At 52.9% G+C, this 16,856-nt stretch overlaps 1 protein-coding gene across 3 annotated transcripts in view; it reads right to left on the reverse strand.

Moving 5' to 3' along the window:
• MBP (myelin basic protein) overlaps positions 1-16,856 on the reverse strand; it is an 88,649-nt gene that overhangs the window by 9,006 nt on the left and 62,787 nt on the right. For 2 of the 3 annotated variants that reach the window (XM_077752696.1, XM_077752695.1), the window contains 3 exons: positions 3,294-3,401; positions 810-845; positions 436-468 (listed from right to left, as the gene is read on the reverse strand). In XM_077752696.1, coding sequence (XP_077608822.1) covers positions 436-468; positions 810-845; positions 3,294-3,401 — 177 coding nt within the window. The remainder of the gene's footprint in view (positions 1-435; positions 469-809; positions 846-3,293; positions 3,402-16,856) is intronic. The other variant, XM_077752698.1, reaches the window with a different exon arrangement.

Consider the following 16,856-nt stretch of genomic DNA (forward strand, 5'->3'; position numbering starts at 1 on the left):
AATCTTCGTGGACACTTTGTTCTCAGAATTAAAAAGCCTAAAATTCCCCAGCGGACTTTCCCTGGATGGCTTGGTATCTAAGCTGCGGCTGTTCCCACGCCAGAGTCAAACCCCAAATCTCGTGGTCAGTGGGGTGGTTGTGAGTGTGTAACCGAAGGGCTGGCCGCGGGGCCTCCCTCGGCCAGCGCTGCGCGAGCCCTTGTGCTGGAAGGAAGTGGGGGTCCCCTCCAGCTCGGGGCTGCTCCACCGGGGTGCGGCTCAGACCCAGTGCCGGGTTCCCCTGGGAGAAGCAGGTGGCCCCCCGATGGCCGGGCCGGAGGGCCTGACAGGGAAGAAAGGGGACCGTCGGGCCAAGGAACAGTCAGGTCACAGGAGCCGGTGGCTGTGAGGAGCAGAAAGGACAGGGAGACGCGGGGACACGCAGGTGTCACCTACCCAGCTAAATCTGCTGAGGGACAGTCCTCGCCCCTGTGTGAGGAAGAGAGAGAAACAGTGACATTGTGATCAAGGCAGGAAAAAATAAAGTCTTTTGATAAACGAGAAGCACAATCAGGATCCTGAACAGGTGTAAGGACATGTGCCACTTCCGGTGGGGGGCTGGGGAGGGTCTGGGAACAGGGTGGGGAGGAGAGTGCGTGGGGGGCCAGCAGCATCCTGTAACCAGCAGCCCCTCGGCCTGTTCCAGCCGGGACCGCATGGTAGACCTTCCGGAATGAAGCTGTGAGTCCAGCTCTCTTTCGGGTTCGTTTAGGGGTTTCCGGGGAGGCCTATAGACAGTGACAATTAATGACAACATGTGGAGGTCTTACCTTTCCTTGGGATGGAGGAGGTGTGCGCGGCGTCACCTACAAACACACACAGACGGGTGAGCGGGCACCGGCCTCTCCCTCCCTGTCCTCACCTCCCTGCTCCCAAGGGGCTCCCATCCGCGGGGGTCCTGGGGTCTAAGAGGTCACCCGCTGTCTGCCCGGTCCCCCTTCCTGGCCTAGTTCAATGTCAGAGAGCAGGAGCCTGAACGCCCCGCAGGCAGGAGCCACCCTCCCGCTGCGCGCTCAGGCACACCCCTGCACGCAGTGGACACGGGAGCCTGGCTGCCTCATGGTCCTTCTCCAGGTGGGGGGTCAAGCGTCCCCCGGGATTCAGGGCTTCAGGAGGTGTGCTCGCAGGTCTGTGCCTCCTAAAAAATACCATCTTAGAGTGCCTGCTGCACAAAGGTCACGGTCATGGTGAGACGTTTGTGGTTTTGCTTTTATTTTCAAGTCTCTGTTTGTTAGGGGCACCTGCCTGGCTCAGTTGGCCGGACACGCGACACGGATGTCTGTGCGGTCGGTCGAGCCCCGTGTTGGGTGTGGAGGTTACTTAAAAATAACACAATCTTGGGGCACCTGGGTGGCTCAGTCAGTTAAGCGTCCGACTTCAGCTCAGGTCATGATCTCATAGTTTGTGGGTTCGAGCCCCATGTCGGGCTCTGTGCTGACAGCTCAGAGCCTGGAGCCTGTTTCCGATTCTGTATCTCCTTCTCTCTTTGACCTTCCCTTGCTCACACTGTCTCTCAGAAATAAATAAAACATTAAAAAAGTAAAAAAAATGACACAATCTTGGGGTGACTGAGTGGCTCAGTCAGTTATATGTCTGCCTTCAGCTCAGGTCATGATCTCACAGTTCATGGGTTCGAGCCCCGTGCCGGCTCTGTGTTGACAGCTCAGAGCCTGGAGCCTGCTTTGGATTCTGTGTCTTCCGCTCTCGCTGCCCCTCCCCCATCCGCGCGCGCTCGCTCTCTCTCTTTCTCTCTCAAATATAAACATTAAAAATTTTTTTAAAATGATAAACTCTTAAAACATTTTTGAGCAGTATCAGGTGGCTAGAAACAACACACAGAAATGACAGAGCCTGCAAACTGTCTCCTGTCCACACTGCTCCTATTTATGACCGCCTGTCCATCTCTCCTGCCCCTGACTCTGACAGCCACTCATCTTTTTATCCCTTTAGTCTTTTTGTCTCCATAGTCGGGCAAAGCCTGTTTTCGGACCAAGCATCTCATAGTACTGTGGCCCCAAGAGGAGTGGGCTCCGTGCTAGAACACAAGATTCAGGGAGAGGCAGAAACAGCTTGCACCTTGTGACCAGGCGCCAAGGCTGAACTCTCATGGCCGACCTCACCCTGAGGAGGAAGAAGGCATCACCGGGGATACACTCATATCCCTGGTGGATCAGAGCTCAGTGTCCTCTGGGGATATACTCATAACTCCCATGGATTAGAGCTCAGGGTCCTCTGGGGATATAATCAGCACCCCCCCCCCACCATGGATTAGAGCTCAGTATCATCTGGGGATATACTCAACTCCCCTGTGGATTAGAGCTCAGTGTCATCTGGGGATATACTCAGCTCCCCTGTGGATTAGAGCTCAGTGTCATCTGGGGATATACTCAGCTCCCCTGTGGATTAGAGCTCAGTGTCATCTGGGGATATACTCAGCTCCCCTGTGGATTAGAGCTCAGTGTCATCTGGGGATATACTCAGATCTCCCATGGATTAGGTGGATTAGAGCTCAGGGTCATTGGGGATATACTCATACCTCCCATGGATTAGAGCTCAGCATCATCTGGGGATATACTCAGATCCCCCATGGATTAGGTGCATTAGAGCTCAGGATCATTGGGGATATACTCATACCTCCCATAGATTAGAGATCAGTGTCATTTGGGGGATATACTCATGTCCCCCATAGATCAGAGCTCAGAGTCATCTGGGGATATACTCATGTCTCCCATGATTAGGTGGATTAGAGCTCAAGGTCATCGGGGGATATACTCAGCTCCCCTGTGGATTAGAGCTCAGGGTCCTCTGGGGATATACTCATACCCCCCATGGATTAGAGCTCAGGATCCTCTGGGGATATAATCAGACCCCTCCCCCCATGGATTAGAGCTCAGCATCATCTGGGGATATACACAGCTCCCCTGTGGATTAGAACTCAGCATCATCTGGGGATATACTCAGATCCCTCATGGATTAGAGCTCAGTGTCATCTGGAGATATACTCAGATCCCCCATGGATTAGGTGGATTAGAGCTCAGGATCATTGGGGACATACTCATACCTCCCATAGACTAGAGATCAGTGTCCTTTGGGGACGTATTCAGGCCTCCCATAGATTAGAGATCAGTGTCATTTGGGGATATATTCATGTCCCCCATAGATCAGAGCTCAGGGTCATCTGGGGATATACTCAGATCCCCAGTGGCCAGGCACCCGCTGCCCCCTGTGGCTCACGGTGTGAAGGAGGCACTTACAATGTTCTTGAAGAAGTGCACTACGGGGTTTTCGTCTTGGGGCCGGCCGTGCTGTGACTTCTGGGGCAGGGAGCCGTAGTGGGCAGTCCTCGCCGCGTGATGTCCGTCCTGAAAGAGAGTGCGGTGACCTCAGGCCAGCTCCCACCTCTGTTCTAGCCCCCTGGCAAAGCTGCCTCTCCTCCGGGGATCTAGATTCTGTTCAAATTTTTTTTAGTGTTTTTTTTTTTACTTTATTTTTAAGAGAGAGACAGAGACAGAGACAACGAGAGGCAGAAAGGGAGACACAGAATCTGAAGCAGGTTCCAGGCTCTGAGCTGTCAGCATAGAGCCCAAAGTGGGGCTCAAACCCACAAGCCATGAGATCTAGACCTGAGCCAAAGTCTGACGCTCAACCGACTGAGCCCCCCAGCACCCAAGGATTCTGTTTAGATCAGGACCTCACGCTGGGAAGTGGCCGACATCACAGGACACGCCCCTGGGGCAGGCAGGGGACCAGGAGCCCCCAGTGTCAAGCTGCAATGTGCTGGGAGTGTCTCCATCACAGAGCCCGTGTCTGGCTCCCAGAGGCCACATGCACACCGCACAGGGCAGGGGACGGAGCCTGAGGGTGAGGCCGCCGGCAGGGAGGGAAAGCGTTCATTGCCCGGCTTCTGGTGTGGACAAAGGAAAACGCTCTGGAACCTTGGATAAAACAACCCTCACAGAAGATGACAACCCATCATGGCCCTGGGGTGGTTGCACCGCGTGAAAGAGCATCTGTTTCTCAACATCAGTGTGTCAGGTCACCGGGCACCAGCCCCTGCCCAGTTTGGGACGACCGTGTCCACGTCTGAGCAGAGGGAAGGGCCGTGGGGAGCCGTGCCCAGTGCTTCCCTGCTCAGCAAGTGCTGCAGGGGTGACACCAGATAGGGACACCCGCAGGGTAGGGGGGGAGAGTGGGGTCCACTGAGCAGCAGCCTCCAGGGCCCCCCGCATGCCCACCAGCAGGAGACACAGGCACATCCACCAGCATCCGTGTGAGAAGGAGCCTTACAAGCACGACAGCCCAGGGAGGCGAGGCAGGGCCCCTGAGAGCTGGCCGGGCGACTGGGCTCTCCTCCCGCTCGCGCGGGGCCAGGCGCGGGGCCGAGAAGGTCCCAGGGGCTCCTCTAGGGCCGCCCAGCATCGCACCGCGACAGGGATTTCCGTTAAAGCGAATCAGTTCAATGTGCTGGCGTCCCTGGGGGCCACCCTGGTCAGCTCTGTGCATGTGTGCGAGCTGACACCTTAGGAGACACTGTCCACAAGGACGTGTACCGCGGGCTTCTGCAGAATTTAATGCCTTTGACTGGGCCCCTGCGGGCGGTGACAGCTGCCCCCGGCCCGTGTGGCTGCAGTGACGGGGCACCGCCTCGCGCCTGGCTGGGAACGCCTGTGGCCGTGCCCAGATGCCCCTGCCCTCCTCAGGCCACCCACTCTGAAACCCCGCAGTCACGCTGGCCTCGATGAACGCGTCCTGGAAGTGTCCTCTCACATCCCTTGCATCCCTTCCCCTCCCCCACTCTGGACATTAAACAAGGGCGAGCTCCTCCTGAGTCGTCCCTCGGCAGCCAGACACGCCTGTGACCCTGCCTGTGAACCTGGCCGTGAACCTGGCTGTTCCTGTCACGTCGGTTCCTGCCTCCCTGGGATTTCCGAGCCGCGCTCACCCCTCAAACCCCAAGTCCTGCCCAGTCCCGGTGCGAGGCAGGGTCCAGGCCCCCTGACTTTTTGCCCCCCGCCCCCCGCTGTGTCCCACACCGAGGGGGCACAGGTGAGGGCTTGTGCCCCAGTCCTGCACGAACGCCCCTGGCCCCCACGCTGCCCCCGCCCAGGTCCTTCCAGCCCACACAAGGCACGTGGCGGGGGCCCTGGCCCCTCCCGCAGCTGGCCACGCCCCCAGCGCCGAGGCCACGCCTCTCCTTGGGATGGGCTGTGCTTCCTGGGTGGTCCCAGGGCTTCCTGCCTCCTGCGCGCCCTTCCCCCGCCCCGCCCCCATCACTCTCCGGGGTCTCCTGTGTGGAGCAGGCTCCCGCCCCCGTGGCACTCCCAGGGGCCTCTGCTGCCCACGCTGCTCATTCATGGTCTCCCCAGGGTGCGGTGCCAGAGGCTGACCCGGCTCCCAGGACTCACCTGCGCACACCCATGCGGGAGCACGGGGGGTGGGGGGGGGCAGGTCAGGGAGGCAGGCGCAGGGACCACAGGCCTTTAGCCTCAAGCCGAGAGCAGCAGGGAGAGAGCCCGGGGGGCGCTCCAGCGAGTGGACCCTCCGAGCCTCGCCCCCTCCTGCCCTGTGCTGACACAGCAAACACCTGCTGCTGCTCCTCTCCTCGTCCACCCAGGTTTCAACCGTCTGACCTCATCCGCCAATCACATTCGGTCAGCGCGTCAACCCATGTATCATCCTCCAGTGAAAAGGGGAGTGTAAAAATAGCAATTAAAAAGCACCAGATGAGCCAGGAAACTTTAAGAAAATGTCTTCCTTAAAATATGTCTGCCCGTGGTTGTTTATGAGATACCTTCCTCATGGTCTGAAATAATTAAATCAGCCCGAAATTCAGTACACCTGCCCTCTCCTTGGCGTTTCTATATCATTTGTCTACATGCTGCTCACTGGATATTGACTCACAGAAGCATCATGCGCCTTTGAACTCACCTACCCAGTGATTAAACTAGGAAAATGTCTTAAACTTTATGTAGAAGTTTTTACAGAAGTGAATGTTAAGTCATATCATGCAGACCTCATATTATTAAAACTTAGTCATATTGGGAGATGGTTAAGGAAGTATTACATAGATTATAATGTTTCTCATGTGAATTATGCACATCTCCTTTGAATGCTAAAAGAAAAATTATGTGTTTTATGATTTTTACAATGAATATATTGGTCACCAATCTTTTGAGGGAAAAGTAATTTAAAGGAACACATGAAGTTGGTTTATTACATTTTAGCTCTTGGAGCTACAAAATCAGGGGTTGGAGCCGTTCATGGAAAAGGTAGTTGGTATGTTTACAACCCTCAGCACAGACCTAAGCATGCAATATGCATTAACTGTGTGTTGGATTAACATGCAGACTACTTAGATCACTTTTAATACAAAGCCTCACACAAAGACTTGATCTTAAGTAAATAGAAGGATGGTCTGGGAATCACACACTTCTTTGGTTAGATGTCCAGTGAAGACTGGCTGAGTGCAGACTTGACTTGGACCCTTGGCTGTAAATTGTTAGCTGCACAAGTAATCTAAAGTAGTCACACAGTTACAACTATATTGTTATATTTTTAATGGCCTGATACTAAAATGACTCTTAGCCAATCATATTTCTATATACTAAAGCAAAGAACAGTTAAAGTAAAGAGGAAAATTTGAAAACACTACCATGTGTAATAGCATCAAAGAAACAAAACATTAAGTACAAATCTAGGAAAACAAGTATAGGATCTCTATGGTAAACACCAGGAAAGGCTGGTGGAGAAAGCAAAGAAGACTTGACTGAGCAGGGAGATGTACCATATTCATGGATGGGAAGGATCAACATGGTAAAGATGTCAATTCTCCCCAAGTTGCTTTTAATGAACTTCCAGTCACAGTCCCAGCAGGGTTTTGTTTATATATATATGCAAACAGTTTCTAAAGCTATACAGAAATGCAAAGGAACCAAAAAAGCCAAACAGTTGTGGAAAAGAAGAATAATGTTTGAGGAGGGATATCACTTAATTTTAAGATTTCTATACAGTAATAGTAATCAAGGAAGTGTGGTGTTAGAGGAGAGAGAGACACATACATCAATAAAACACTACTGCATCCAGAAATAGGCCCACCCAAATATGATCAGCTAATTTTTGAGAAAGGTGCAAAGACCATTCAATGGAGAAAAGGCCATCTTTTCAACAAAATGTTATTGGGGCAACAGCTTCTCCATACCCCCCAAAATGAACCTCAACCTCAAATCACACCTTATAACTCAAAGTGGATTATCTCAAAAATCAACTCAAAATGGATTCTGGATCTTTATCTGTAATGTGAACCTATAAAATTTTTTAGAAGAAAACATAGTTCTTAGACCCGACACCCAAAGAACAGCCCATAAAAGAAGAAGTCGATAAATTGGACTTGATCAAAATTTAGGACTTTTGTTTTGCAAAAGACACCATTCAGAGAATGAAAAGTCATGCTACAGGCTGGAGAAAACACTGGCAAGCCACACATCTGACAAAGGACTTGAAACCAGAATATGTAAAGTGTTCTCCAGATTCAATGGTTTAAAAAAATGATGAAGTTAAAAATAATGTACAAAATACAGAATTGACACTCAGGAAACAGGATGGGTGGAGGGCTGATAAGCATGTGAAAAGATACTCAACATCATTAGCCGTTAGGAAAATCCAAATCAAAGCCATGGGAGATACTGCTGCACACATATTACAAAGGGTAGAATTAAAAGTACTGACAACACAAAGTGTTGGTAGGGATACGGACGGAACAACTGGAATTGTCTTGCGTTGCTGCTAAGAATGCAAAATGGCGCAGTCACTCTGTAAAACATTTGGCAGTTTCTTATAAAGTTAACCATCTACTTCCCATTTGATCTTGTAATCCTACTTGCTGATTTGAATGGTAGAAAGAAAAAAAAATTTTTGGAAGTGATTTTTTTTCTAATGGATATATTGATCACCAATTTTTTGAGAGGAAAAAGTAATTTAAATCTTAACTGCTTCCTCAAAAAATTAACACTAGAACTCCCCTATGACCCAGCAATAGCACTGCTAGGAATTTACCCAAAGGATACAGGAGTGCTGATGCATAGGGGCACATGTACCCCAATGTTCACATCAGCACTCTCAACAATAGCCAAATTATGGGAAGAGTCCAAATGTCCATCAACTGATGAATGGATCAAGAAGATGTGGTTTATCTATACGATGGAATACTACTTGGCAGTGAGAAAGAATGAAATTCTGCCATTTGCAGCAATGTGAATGGAACTCGAGGGTATTATGCCAAGTGAAATAAGTCAGGCAGAGAAAGACAGTTACCATATGTTTGTATTCATATGTGGATCTCGAGAAGCTTAACGGAAGACCATGGGGGAGGGGAAGGGGAAAAAAGTTACAGAGAGGGAGGGAGGCAAACCATAAGTGACTCTCAACTACAGGCTAGAGAAAACATTGACAAGCCACATGGAGAGGAAGGATGGGGAAAGTGGGTGATGGGCACTGAGGAGGGCACTTGTTGGGATGAGCACTGGGTGTTGTATGGAAGCCAATTTAACAATAAATTATATTTTAAAAATCTTAACTGCAAACTTACGTTCATAGAAACTATGTCCACGAATGTTTCTTAGCAGCTTAATTCATAATCCCTAAATCTGCAAACAACCCAAATGTTCATCAGCAGGAGAAAGCATAAACAAAATGGTGCATCTATACAGGGGAAACGCCACTCAACAAAGCAGAACAAACTCGGATACGTACATCTTGGAGGTGTCCATGAGGTGCGGTGCCGAGCAAAAGAAGCCATTCTAAAAAAGATTGCCTTCTGTGTGATCTCGTTTATGTGACATTCTTCTAACGATTAAACCACAGTGAGGTGAGGGGGGCGGCAGGTCCCAGGGCTGGGATGGGGAGGGGACGGGTGTGGCACGGGTACTATGGGGGTGCGGTAGGGACTGTCCTGGGGTGCTTACACAAAAGTCCACCTGCGTGAAAATTCGCAGAACTGTACGCAGCCAACAAGCGTCACTGGGGGTTAATACCTAAGCCGGAGGAGAGCCGTCTGGCTGGGCCGTCATGACCACGCCTGGGATTGATGACGACACATTCTATCATCACCTGCACCTCCTCGCTGGACACCTGGTCCCAGAGTCTGGCCTTCCCTCCTCGTGCAGCATCCCATTCCCGTGTCTGAGCTCTCGCTCCCACGGTCACCCTGGCTTAGAAAGCCCGCACCTTCCAAATGTGTCCATTTTCTGAACAACACGGTCCCGCGAGGCTGGGAGACCTCACGTGCCGTCAGACTGTTCTCTCTCCATCAGCATCTTATCTCTCCAGCCCGATCTTAACTGTGTTTTGGGAAGAGGGAAAACCTGCAGGTGACCCCCAGACTAAGAGTGGAGGTCCGCAAGTATAAATCGGACAGAGGACCGCTCTTTCTGCCCTGGCCTCGGTAGAGAGCACCCCGCAGGGATCGGGAGGCCCTAACACCAAGGCCCGTGTGGTGTGATCAAGCCGTGATGTGCGCTTGGGCTCCGATCTGCTCACATGAGAAGCAGGCAGGGTGGGGTGGAGACGCACGGAGAGTCTTTCCTTCTAGAACATTACGCCCCGGCCCCTGGAGAGCAGCCAAGGAAGGATAATCATCCTCCAGAGAGGTTTCTATCTCAGGCATTTGCTAACATTCTAGACCTGTCTTAGGAGGGAGGGTCATGAGCACGGGAAGAAAGGCTGAGAAACACACCCTGGCTGTCACGGTAACAGTGCCCCTACGCCGTGGCGGGGGCGCAAGGTGCGCACCGTGTCTGCGCCGCCCTTTAGGTAAGTCTTTACTTGTGGTAAAACAGATGTGAGATTTGCCATCTTTGCCAGTTCCGAGGGTGTACTTCTGTGGCGTTAGGTAAGTTCACGCTGCTGTGGGACCGTGACACCATCCACCCGCAGAGCACGGTCACCTGCCCAGACTGAGCCCCGCACTCACTAGACACTAAGTCCTTGTGCCCGCCCAGCGCCTGGCCCCCCGCCTCTCCTCCCTGCCCCCACTGTTCTCTGTATCTCATTGGATTACCCTGCTGTCTGGCTTCTGTCACTCGGCGTCACGCCCTCAAACCTCGTAGCTGGGGCAGAATTTCCTTCCTAGACCTTCAAGGCTGGACAACACTGCATCACACGGACCCCCCACATTTTGTTTATCTGTTCGTCTGCTGAAGCCACCCACTTGGGTGGCTCCCACCTTTTGGCCACGGTGCCGAGTCCCTGTCCGACCAGATCTGGCGGTGCTAATGTGGTCTGGCCACATTTCCGTGGCCTCTGACAACTAGCAGAAGGGATGCCCAGACCCCGACTCTCCCTCCTCGACAGCAGGAAGTGCAGCTGCCTGGCAGTGAGTCTGAGCTCGCGAAGGGTACACACCGTGACACGGATGCCATGTGAAGGCTGGTGGGCTCTGCTGGGACGAGGGGCCCCCCCGTGACTGGAGGGCTGTCTGGGCTGTGAGGTCAATGCCCTCGAGGCCCTGCCCTGGCTACCGGGATGTGGCCGGTCAGGCACGCGCAGGACGTCTCTGGGGCCGACGGTCAGGTGGTGGTCGGAGCACGGCGGCCTTTGTCTAGACAGCAGCCGGAGCCCCAGGAAGGCCTGCGGAGTCACTTGAAAGATAGTGGGGTTTGGTTATCCGTTATAGGTTAGTTTGGGGGAGCGGGTGCTTCACCTTTTCTCGGCCCTCCGTGAACAAGGGGACATGTTTGCTCGGACAGGATGGACGGCGAGGATGCTGTGTCTGCAGTAAAGAGGGGCAGGTCCCTGGGACGCGAGGGCGGCCCTTCGCCCCGAGGTCCAGCTGGGGCGAGGCTGGGCAAGGGCCGTGAAGGGCTTGGGCCAGGCAGTGGCCGTGGAGTGTCCCCTGCAGAAACCTTCGGGGTCTCGGGCCAGCCACTTGTCTGGTTTCCTCCCTCAGTGCCTCTTCGGTCCTCAGCCTCTGCCCCACGAGTGGCCGTGGCGGTTAGTGTCCCCGGCCGGGAGGCCCACTGGACCGGGCTCCCTAACGGAGGAGCAGTCTGTCACTTAGTTTTTAAGACACACAGTAATTCTCTAATGAATCACTTTTGTGTTCGCTAAGATTGAAAAAAAAAGAGGCAAAATTGTTAACATTTTATGGTTATTTGTCCAGACCGGTGTGTCCTTGCCCATGTGTACCCATTGCTGGGAGTTCATTTCCTCTGCAGAAGGTTAGGGGGCACAGGGGGGCATTCGAAGGTGGGCTGCAGGCCGCAGATGAGGGGCAGGGCAGTGGCTCCCCATCGGCTGAGAGCAGAGAAGGGGAGCAGAGATGGAGTACCACCCCACGTCCCCAGGTCTACACCCGAGTCTCGGCCATCTCAACATGTACCTCCGAAACATGTGCCGCTGCCGCTGAACATTTTGGACAAGCGAAATTTGAAAAACATGATTTGTTTCCTAATGAAAGCTTTTCGGCTAATGAGAAAAATAACGCATACTCGTTATATAAAGAAGTCAAAATTTGAAAGGTTGTAGAAGAAATTCTACCACTCAAGGAAGACCTTCGTTTCTCAATTTGGTGAAACTATGTCCAGACCTGGCTTAACGCGCCTAAACAGCCTCGTCCAGGTCCTTGGCACACGGTCTCACAACGCACAATATTACGGACGTTATTGTTACTCTTTTTTGCATCATGATTAACAAAACAACAACTCCTTGACGGCAAATAACATCATGCTGAGAAGCTTTAAACACCATGGAAGGAAGCAAGGGGAAGCCAGGGGACAAAGAGCAACCATTTCATTAATTTGGGGGGTAAACTGCTTTTTCCATGAACCTATGTCATGGTGCTGCTTTTGAAAAAGCAGCATCATTTTCCCTCCACTTGGGGTACTGTCGGTCACCAGCAGGGGGAGCCCGTGTACTGGCTTCCAGGCCACTTCCGCCTTCCCCATCCAGAGCTCAGGAAGGGATTCTTAACTGTTTTCCAATTTGCCAGGGAGCTGGGGGTTCTTAAACTGACAAGTAATAACGGGGATTGGTTTCAACCGGACACATCTGAAGATCAGTGGTCATCAGATTGGGTAAAGATTCATTGCTTCGAATACAGCGTCGCGTTTCAGATATTATGGAGGGGACATTCGTCTATACCGCATTTGCATTTGCACTCGACTAGAGACAAACTGATGGGGTCATTCCCTCTCAGAAGAAAATGCTGTATCTTGAAAACATTAATATTCACTGTGCCGGGGGTTTTGTGGTTAGGGGACAAAAGTTCTGGTTCTTTCTTTTCTGAGAGAGGAATTTAAAGGCTTTCACTGAATGAAATCACAGTGAATCCGAGTCTCTTGGCTGGCTGTGTGCTCAGTGCTCACAGGGCCTGGCGCCGAGATGCACCTGCGTGCTGCTCCCTGTTGCGTGAGGCACAGCCCACGGAGACTCAGTTCCCTCCCCTCCCACGGCCCGGGCTGGGCCTCTCAGGGCTGGCCTTCCTCTTCGGGACGGACGGTATTGCACGAGCCCACAGGGGAGCCAAACAGTAGGGACAGATCACGGGATACACGTGCACAAATGCAGACGGCTAGGAGATCGCCCAAGTGTAGACCCAGAGCTTCGATTAGTCACGTGGTAGATGAGGAGCCCGTGTTAGGGTCTGTTCTTTCTGCTGTTTTACAGCCCACACCTCCCCTCCTGGTGCATCCAGCCCCCTGTCCCTAAAGGTTAAGAGGGGTCACAACGATGTGACGACTTGGGATACGTGACAATATTAGACCATCTTTTAAATATCATTACGTGTGGTCCTGCTTCCTTCAATCACATACTTTAACCAACACTACATTCGGTTCCTCCACTTTTTACTCTCCCGTGTGCTAGTTCGGGGGACGTTGGTCCTTTGACCCCAGTGTGTATCTGCTTGTGCGTGTGGCTCATACCTGCTCCATCTTTCCTACATGACGGAGGAAGAAATGAGCTCAGTGCTCCTCACACCGGGCTCCCTCTCCCCGTCAACCCCCGGCTGGTGCAGAGACCTCTGACGTGCTCCCCGTCTGGTCCATCAGCGGGCTCACTGGGTCTGTGCAGAGAAGCCTGAGGCCACCGGAGACCCCATGCGGCGGCCTCACTCTGTGCTATGGCCCCTGACATCCAGTGACCATAACGGCAGGGACGCTGTTCCGACTGGCACTTTCCTCATTACATAAGTCACCCAAGCTGCAGGGGTTTCTCCGTGTGTCCCCGAAGGATTCAATTTACAAAGGGAATAAAGAAAGTGATTCTACTTGCTTTTAAAATACAGGGTGTATAATTCTTATGTTCACCCTTGTTGTTTGTGGGACAAACCAACTTCATTTAACAGGTGTGACGACGGTACCCAAGCGGAAAAGGTGCATGCCGGCCAGTCCCTAGCTTGGAGTCGGGGTCAGGGCACACGCACCCGTGGGGTCGTGGCTCCAGACCCAACACTCCTCCTGGGCTGGCCGGACGCCAAAGGGAACGGGAAGGAAGGGGAATGGATTTTTAAAAACTGTTGGTTTATTTTGTTTATTTGTGTCTAAGTTAGGAGACTTACCTTATGTTAAGTTGTGAAGGCGTGATGGGCTAGAAATGAAAAGGTTCTCGTATAGAAGGGAGAATTAATGTGTGTTGATGGGTCAGTTAGTGGTGTCAGTTAATGCCCAGAGGACTGGGGACCCGTGTCCTCCACTCTTCCCTCCAAAATTATTTCCTACTTATTTTGGCAAACGTGGCGGTTGGGTACAAGGAGTGTAAATCCAGGTAACGAGGTGGGTGTTTCAGCCTGGTTATCATTATAGATGATGCTGTTCTCTGTACTGAAAGCCAGAAGCCAGTCCGCCCCCACTGTCCCTGGGGAAGTTATGGCTCCAAGCGAATGACGGCATCATCTGCGTCATTCTGTTTAGTTCATGTGACTGAAACCAGCCAACCAATCAGCCATGCAACCAACAAACCTGTCTTGGACACTTGCTCAAGTCATCGACAGGGTGGACAAGGAAGAACACTGCCTGTCCCCACGCGCGGCAGTGAGGACACCTACCGTTCATTCAGAGGGTTTCCCCAGGCGTCTTGAGAGGGAGGGAGTAAAGGAATTTGCATTTTGCTTTTTACCCCCAGAGAAATCTTTGATTTGTGGCAGTCTGGAAAAACTCACATCCAGGGAGCCACGTGGTTAATCTACTTCCGCCTTGTGGCTCCATGGACTGAACAGCGTCATTATTTTCCTAAGTGGCCGACGCCTGAGCAAGATGTGGGAGCGACACATCTTGTGAAAGTGGCAGTAAGTCCAAATATGATCTTGTGTATGATAGTCTTTGTATTTACGAGCTGTGAACAGAGTTCACCCAGATACTTTCTCTGCCCCTTCACACTCTCCCAGGGCTTCTCCAAACCCTCTATGTCTGCAAACAATCTTGTCTAAATGGTCATCCTCCTTGAGGACTTCCTGAAAGAGTCTGTGCATGAACAGCTTCCTCCCTTCTATCCAAGACTCTTCCGTACACCTGGCCGGCCACACCTATTTTCTACCGTGAAACTGGCCCATCTGGCCCGCCTGTCCTGTAGACCTTGGGGAGGTAGGGACTGTGGCATCTTCCTGCCCCCACTGTCGCCTCTGGCCCAGGTGCTGATCCAGTTAAGTGTCATCAAGGTGCTGATCCAAGGTGAGTGTCATTAAATCCAACATGTGCACCAAGGGGCACATGTTTGGGGATAAAATGACAGGTCTGACCATGAGGTGTTTGAGATGTGGCCTCCATCGCTTCCAGAGTGGGTCCTGGTGTGTGGGGTAGAGCCCTCAGGGTTCTGACCCACACACCCCAGGCTCCCACGGCCCCTGGGTGTTCCCAGAAACCACCGGCGGACACGAGGTTCTCCTACAGCCTTTGGGTCGAGCTCCTAGCTTTGTTTATGTATGTTTTCCAGAGGAAGCAATGAAGTCATTTTGCTCAGACTTCTGATGTGCCTCAGGAGATCAGGGTTAGAGTTTGTTTTCATTCTTTTTTTTTTTGGCAAAGTAAAGACATTTTAGATTTCATAAACTGCAGAGTGTTCTTTTCTGTCCAAATGATATGTGCAAGTTGCCCTGTGCAAGTTTAAAGAATATGTTTGCTCCTGAATTGTTGACTCGAGTGAGTTTAATTAAAGTCGTGGCTTCTTTAGAGAAAGCTGTGCAGTGACAACGGCTGATTTTTCTCTATTTCTGGACAACTTTACAGGCAGACCTTTGATTTAGATGGAAATTCTAGGTTACCTGGTGACAGTTGTGACGTGGCCTTCTCCACGGACAATGGGAAATGAGAGCGCCGGCCCGTGCAGGCTGCTGGCAGTAGTGGCTCGTTGGCTTGGTGCTGTTCCTGGCGTTCAGGAGGGACTGTTGCTTTTTCCCTGATCGGAGGGACCGGCTCCAAGGTCAAGAGCTTTGCCTTCAGCAGAAAATGAGGCTGTGGGAAACTGCCTCCCGCCCGCCTCCCCCGCGGGGACGGTTCTGCCTCCCTTTGAAGGCGGTGAGGTGCCGAAGCCAGAACCAGGATCTCCGGGAAATAAACTGAAACGCCAGCCTGAGGCTGTCACCCTGGGCGCAGAAAGATGCAGGCAGCCTAGTGTCATAGCCCCAATGCCTGGTGCTCAATGCCCTCATCCTGGGAAGTGGGCGCCTTGGAGGGGAGGGCAACGGAGGTGGACAAGGAGTACCTGTGGGGCAGGAAGCGGCTCTCAAATGGGGGAGAAACAGTGGAGGGTTTGCCGCCGGGCAGCTCGCCCAGCTGGGCTCTGTCTTCCACCAGCGAGCTGGTGCACTTGGCCTTCATGGGCCCCTTTAGTGAGGAGCCTGCGTGGGAGCACGTCTGCAGTGACCAGCGTGTTCCCCCACCTGTCACAGGCAGCCCCCGCCCCCTTGCTGCAGGGAGCCAGGGACAGCTCGCGGAGGAAGACACGGCTGGCCTTCCTGACGGACACACTCTGATCCACACGCCTGGCAGCTACGCTGAGCGGAATTGGAGTCCGGCTTGACCCGGGTTTCTGAGGCTCCCCTGCTGGCTCCTCTGAAGCGGGGGAGCAGCACGGCCCGCACCGCTCCGAGGCTCCTCCCTCGCACACGCACACTTGGAAGGGCCTCGTGTGCCCAGCGTGCAGGGAAGACTCTTCCTGGCAGGGATGTGGGGCTCACTTCCGCTGGGATGTAAACCAAAGCCATCTCCTCAAAGTCTCTCCTCGGCTCGGAGCCCCGCTGCGTCCGCGCCCAGGCAGGTTCAGGGCCGTGGGGTCTGGGGGTTTTCTTTGGAAGGAAAAGGTGGGTTTCAGCAAGTTCTCCAGCTGGTAAGGGCCGTGGGCCCTGTGCGGCTGTGACGGGCAGGATGGCCCAAGGGCCCGGCTTCGGGGCCGGGACGGCCAGGCGGTCGGCTCGCTCACCCCAGGGCCCGGTGGGTCCAGTCTCCACGGCTAGATCTCCAGCGCCCGTCCAGGCGGCAGCCTTCAGAATCAGTAAAGTCTGTCAGAGCCGTTTTCCAGCAACGATGAGGAAATGTGACTCCGGCACATTCGGAGTCACGGGTGGCCCCGTGAGGGGGTCTGGAGGCCTCTCCGGTGGGTGACGAGGTTTCGTCTCTCCTGCGCAGAGGGAGCTCTGACAAGCCGCCTGCACAGGAGCTGGTGCCCGGATCGCTGCCGCGTCAGCAAGACGGGAGTCACCGCGTGCAGTTACAGACGTCCCCGAACATGGCCGCACCATCGTCCTCAAAGGAACATGGGCCATTGTCGTCTGACATTTTTATTTTATGGTCGAGAAACTGGGGTCTGAGAGCAGCAACCCAATGAACCCG

Source organism: Crocuta crocuta, unplaced genomic scaffold (genome assembly GCF_008692635.1).
Source record: "Crocuta crocuta isolate KB4526 unplaced genomic scaffold, BGI_CrCroc_1.0 scaffold101, whole genome shotgun sequence".
In the NCBI taxonomy this organism is placed as follows: domain Eukaryota; kingdom Metazoa; phylum Chordata; class Mammalia; order Carnivora; family Hyaenidae; genus Crocuta; species Crocuta crocuta.